This window comes from Zeugodacus cucurbitae, chromosome 2 (assembly GCF_028554725.1).
Source record: "Zeugodacus cucurbitae isolate PBARC_wt_2022May chromosome 2, idZeuCucr1.2, whole genome shotgun sequence".
Classification (NCBI taxonomy): domain Eukaryota; kingdom Metazoa; phylum Arthropoda; class Insecta; order Diptera; family Tephritidae; genus Zeugodacus; species Zeugodacus cucurbitae.
In genome coordinates, this window is record NC_071667.1 from 2,405,081 (window position 1) to 2,411,756 (window position 6,676).

The window sequence follows — 6,676 nt, forward strand, 5'->3', positions numbered from 1 at the left end:
ATGTCCTGGATTTTCATCGTGCTGTTAACATGGTATATTATGCCTGGCAGTGACTTCAGGTGAATTTGCTAGAAATTACTTAACGAAACAATAGAATGTTTATTGCGTCCTAAGGCGCTATGCAGAATTGCGAAATTCCCGAAAATGGTATGCAAAATTATATTATTTCAGTTGATGATTGGCTGATGTAGTAACACACTGTATTTTCGATTTTAAAGTTGCACTTTACCTTTTTTAGTGATTGAAAAGTCGAAAGAAGGCCTGACGGCATAAGGTTATTTGGGAGTGGTTGGGAAAAATTGGGTTTTGGGTAAGTTTCTTTGTTTCTTCATTGTTGTGTTACCTATTAAGAAATTTTTTGGTAGCTTTCAGGAGAAGGTTCTGTAGTCCTCTACAGAAATACACTGCCACGGTGTTACCGTTCGTTAATGTGGAATTTCTAATTCATTCTAAATGTTTTAAATTGGTTCAAATTTGTACTGAATCGCTTCCACAGCTTGTAATAAAAATCATCTTTGCATGTTCTTCTCGATTATACGGTCTCTGGCTCTTAAGAAGGATTCTTGTTTCAACCGCTTATCAAAAAGATCAAAATTGTTGAGATGAGCTTTCAGTTTTCAGCATTTGGACCATGAGAGTATTCTAAAGGCATTCCCAATGGTGCTGTATCAGATTTATATCTGAAACGAATGTTTGCTTTGGTGAGCATTCCAAAAGGACGCTACGAACTTGCCTTCCCTTTTTTCTGATGTTCCCTACCTTGTTTTCCGTTTAGAATTGCTTCATAAAAAATTAGTTTTATTCGACTATCTTATGTGTCAAAACTCAACCACAAAATTAAAGTTATTTGTTCAAGCTAAAACTAAGTTCCTAATTAGCAAATATTTCCTGAGTATTTCTTGGTTTTATCATCAGATTATTGTTGGAATAAGCGCTTAATTTTGTGTGTTTACTGCTATAAAATAGTGGCTAAAATACTGATATTATCTCTCCGTTTCAACGATTCTGCAATAGGCAGAACGCCTCTCACTGGCAACATCAGATTTCGTAATAAATCGCTTTAAGGCGCGCTCTTTTCTTCTTCGCTTTGCATTATTCGCTTTTCAATATTATAGTCTCTGGCTAAATGAGTCAAAACGAAAAACACACTCATATCATTTCACCACACTACATCCACCTCATCACGCCAGAGAACACTACACGTTAACGCACACACACACACATACATCAAAACACGATGACAGCATACAAACTTTAACAAAAAGGAATAGAAAGGATAGCACTTCACCTTTCTTTTCGATAACGTCGTTCGCATCGCACCTCCGTGTTCGCAGCATCCCGGTTTTCCGATATTTGGCACCCGCTTATATGTTTCAACATTTAACATCCATTTTTTTAATACAACCATTTTTGTAAACTAAAATCACTAACGATACATACATTTATCATAACGTTGTTCAATATAAATACATAAATAATTCGTGAATTATTGTGTAATATTATTAAATTCAATAAATATTTATAACGTTTATTCCGAAACAAGTGCGTTTCTTTCTTCCTTTAAAAAAAAAGGGATTCGATAATCAAAAGTGAACATCAAGGTGAGTTTTTGTACATGGTCCTTCGAGCCACAAAGAAAGGCACTGTGGCTAAATAAATATAAAAAAATTAATATACATATATGTGAAAAAGTGTTTAATAAAATAATAAAAATTATACAAGTGACAAACAAAATCAAACAAAAAAGAAAACCAAACAACAAAATTGTGCCAAAAACCGGTTTCGCGAAACAGCAAGTGCAGTGACCTATATTATTTAAGGTACATACAGTATATACATATGTATGGGTGGATTATAAGTGGCCAAGTCACTGAAAAAATAAATTCTTTCACAACACAAGTGGAAAACATCACAAACGAATATTTAAATAACCAACTTAAAAAATTCTGGGAAGTAGAAGAATTACCTCAAATCACTCAACTTTCAGAAGAAGACCAGGCATGCGAAGCCTACTACAAGTCCACAACAACAAGAAACGAACATGGTCGTTATGTTGTGCGACTCCCATTCAAACCTACTTTTCCAGAAACCACAGCTCTTGGCCACTCTAGAATATCAGCAGTCCAGCAATTCCTAAGCATGGAAAAAAGCCTGATAAAGAAAAGTGAGCTTAAATCAGCATATGATAATGTGATGGAGGAATATCTTGACCTCAATCATATGGAAGAGACTGTACCATATGAGAAAATTACCTTCCACATCATGGGGTAATAAGACCAGATAAAATCACAACGAAAGTACGAGTGGTTTTCAATGCCTCAAAATGTACGAGCTCAGGCAAATCACTCAATGACGTACTATACACAGGGCCAACATTACAACCTGACCTCATGTTGCTAATACTAAATTGGCGCATGTTTAAATACGTTTTTAACGGAGACGTTGAAAAAATGTACAGGCAAATTATGGTACATGAAGATGACCAAGATTTCCAACGCATAGTCTTCCGCAATTCAATTAATAGTCCAATTAGCGACTACAAACTTAAAACAGTTACCTTTGGCATCAATTGCGCACCTTATTTAGCCATTAGGACATTACATGAAGTTGCAAAAACATGCGAAACTAATTTGCCCCTAGCATCTTCTGTGTTGCAAACACAAACATACGTGGACGACATACTATCAGGTAGCCACAGTATCCCATTAGCGAGCGAATCACTATCTCAAGTGATCAAAGCACTTAATTCAGCAGGGTTTCCCCTCAAGAAAATTACATCAAACCACCCCGAAATAATAAAAGATATAAAAAAGGAAGACTTATTAGATACAGACTTCCTTAAGTTTGAAAAGGCTAGTACAACAAAAACACTAGGGATTCAATGGAATGCGATAACAGATCAATTCTCATATACAATTGAGTCAATATCTGCAACGTCCGCCATAACCAAACGCCAAATACTTTCCTCGGTGGCAAAACTTTTCGACCCCGCAGGATGGCTTTCGCCAATAATGATTCAAGCCAAAATCCTCATTCAAGAATTGTGGCAAGATGGCACTGAATGGGATGAACAGGTAAAACCTATACGCTTAACAAAATGGGTTCAATTTGCTAACAACTTACACACTATATCAGAAATTCGAATCCCTCGATGGGTAAACTTCAGCCCTGACATTAATGTAGAATTACACGGTTTCTGTGACGCCTCTGAAAAGGCATATTGCGCAACTGTCTACGTACGAACTCAGTACGATAGTAAAATATCTTCACATCTTTTGGTAGCCAAAGCCAAAGTTGCACCTTTGAAGACACTAAGCCTGCCACGGCTCGAACTGAATGGCGCCCTTCTGTTAGCAAAATTAATTTCAATAGTTCAAACCCATCTCAAATTAAACGATCACAAAATGTATCTTTGGTCAGACTCAGAAATAGTTCTAGCATGGTTAGAAAAACCACCCTATACTTGGAAGACGTATGTCTCTAACCGTATATCTCAAATATTAGACTTAGTTGGCCCAGCAAAATGGCAACATGTTGCAAGTGCAGATAACCCAGCGGATCTTGGCACAAGAGGTTGCAAACCACTTCACCTCACCAGCACTACACTCTGGTGGAACGGTCCTACATGGCTAACAGAGTCACAAGAATTCTGGCCAAAATCTCCTGCTCGGAATATAATTCCGCCGGAAAGTCGGAAAATTGAAAATTTTCATATCACTCCCGAAGAGGATGATATTCTCCACCGATTTTCATCATTCCCTAGAGCACTAAGGGTAATCGCTTACATCCATAAATTCATCCAAAGGATTAAACAAAAAATTAAGGGAATATCAAGTGATCATTGCGCACAACTAACTCATTCCGACTTGCAACATGCCAAGGTCAGTCTCATCTTATATACCCAAACTCGCTATTTCAGCCGAGAGAAATCAAAGCTACTGGAAAAACGACCTCTCGAAAAAGGAAGCTCACTTCTCGTCCTTAACCCATTCCTGGACGCTAAGGGATTAATACGGGCAAATGGAAGACTAGCAAATTCCAGCCTTAGTTATAACGAACGATATCCCATTATTATTCCAGAGAAATCCCGTTTTACCAATTTATTTCTGATATATCTCCATCAGCTTACACTGCATGGTGAGCATCGCCTGATGCAACAAATGGTCCGGCAAGAATTTTATATACCGCGACTAAAGCCACAAATTAAAAGAACCATCTTCATGTGTAAACAGTGTACGATATACAAGCACAAGATGCGTACGCAGATCATGGCAGCCTTACCACCTGAACGCTGCAATTATGCTCTACCCTTTACCATCACTGGGGTTGATTTTGCTGGACCTTTCCAGATAAAGGCCTCGATGTTAAGGTCTTCCTCATTTAGAAAAGGGTATGTGGCTGTCTTTGTATGTTTTACGACAAAGGCAGTACACCTAGAGCTATGTTCCGATCTGACTACTGCGGCTTTTCTTGCAGCATTTGCACGATTTGTCGGACGACGTGGATTTCCTTTAAAAATTATGAGCGACAATGGAAAAAACTTTGTCGGAGCTCAAAGAGCCACAGAAAGGGAGTTTTTACAATTCAGCCAAGAAGTAGCCCCTGAAATTGTCAAAAAATATGCACCCCAAGGGATCGATTGGCAATTCATACCACCATGTTCTCCACACATGGGCGGACTTTGGGAATCAGCAGTAAAAAGCTTCAAATTCCATTTAAAGAAAACGGCAGGTAACCATAAGTTCAATTATGAGGAGTTTACCACACTACTCGCTCGTATCGAAGCCGTTCTTAACTCTAGACCTATCTCACCACTCTCGCAAGATCCCTACGACTTCACAGCCTTAACCCCAGGGCATTTTCTCAAAGGAGCACCCATTCTGGCCATACCTGAGCCAGGCGTGGAGTCGCTATCCTTATTAAACAGATGGGAACGAATTAAAATTCTCCATCATGATTTCAGCCGTAGATGGAAGGAAGACTATATCAAGGACCTCCACAAGAGATACCGCTGGAAAGTTCAAGGAAAAGAACCAAAACTTGGAGATTGTGTCCTTATACAAGACGATTGTCTCCCACCTTCGGAATGGCGACTTGGACGCATAAAGCAGCTTCACTACAGCTCCGACGGTCATGTTCGAGTAGTTGATCTCCGCACCCAAACCGGAACGCTAACCAGACCGCTCGTCAAATTATGCTTTCTGCCAAACGCCGAAGATAAAGAAACGTAAATATACTCGAAAACCGAATGTTAATTAATAAATCGTTAAAACAGATAAACCGCTTACAAACTCGAAACCTCGAACATCAAAAAACGCCATAAAACCCTAACATAAATGTCCGATAAGAAATAACAATCTATGCATGCCACATAACGTGGCACTCATGTTCATATTATTGTTGACTCCACAATACATATAACTAATATAACAATTTTTCTATACAGAGCAATATGGACGTAGAAATGGCATCACCATCAACGCCAACTATGCGTTCGGTTGTTCCCGCTCCGCGCCCTGGAACTGCCCCAATCGCAGCACGCCGGACCACCATTCCAACCGCCGTGCCTCAACCAACAACAGGCACCACCGCGCCAACGGCCCCGGGCAATAGCATGGCATCAACACCAGCATCACCCGCACTAACAGCGGATTTGCAGCGCATTCGATGCCCATTGTGTCGACGCCCGCATCGACTATCGCACTGCGGCATTTTTAAAGGCATGCCACCGATGCAACGCCAACAAGTTGCACAGGCACACGGCTATTGCCTAAATTGCCTGGGAACTACTCACGCAACGCAGGAGTGCCCGTCCAACAATCGCTGCCAAATCTGTGTGCGTTCGCATCACACGCTGCTGCACCGCACTACCAGACGCGACGCAGGGCGACAAGCGGCTCCTCGCACCAGTGATAACATCAGGCGTTCTCAAAGAGCGCCTTTGATACAATACCGCCGGCGTGGACCCCCGTCTGCAGAATCCCGTCACTGGCAACACCGTGCCACATCAGCACGACGTCAGCAGCCTAGGCCGCAATCCCGCCGGTCAACAGGCCTCAGCAGCGTCGTAGCCACGCTACAGCAGTTACAGCGGCTTCTAGGCTAAACATTCGCCTAGGGGGGCCGGGATGGCTAAATGAGTCAAAACGAAAAACACACTCATATCATTTCACCACACTACATCCACCTCATCACGCCAGAGAACACTACACGTTAACGCACACACACACACATACATCAAAACACGATGACAGCATACAAACTTTAACAAAAAGGAATAGAAAGGATAGCACTTCACCTTTCTTTTCGATAACGTCGTTCGCATCGCACCTCCGTGTTCGCAGCATCCCGGTTTTCCGATATTTGGCACCCGCTTATATGTTTCAACATTTAACATCCATTTTTTTAATACAACCATTTTTGTAAACTAAAATCACTAACGATACATACATTTATCATAACGTTGTTCAATATAAATACATAAATAATTCGTGAATTATTGTGTAATATTATTAAATTCAATAAATATTTATAACGTTTATTCCGAAACAAGTGCGTTTCTTTCTTCCTTTAAAAAAAAGGGATTCGATAATCAAAAGTGAACATCAAGGTGAGTTTTTGTACAGTCTCTATTTTTATTTGTTTCGCCCAAGAGGCCATTTACTATCCGCCGCAT

General features: G+C 40.3%; 1 protein-coding gene across 1 annotated transcript; it reads left to right on the plus strand.

The window, feature by feature from the left end:
- The first annotated feature begins 1,450 nt into the window (after positions 1-1,450).
- Positions 1,451-6,399, plus strand: LOC128924124 (uncharacterized). The gene is made up of 2 exons (XM_054235925.1): positions 1,451-1,601; positions 5,447-6,399. The coding sequence occupies exon 2, from the start codon at positions 5,453-5,455 to the stop codon at positions 6,104-6,106; it is 654 nt and encodes a 217-aa protein (XP_054091900.1). The 5' UTR covers positions 1,451-1,601; positions 5,447-5,452; the 3' UTR covers positions 6,107-6,399.
- The last annotated feature ends 277 nt before the right edge of the window (positions 6,400-6,676 follow it).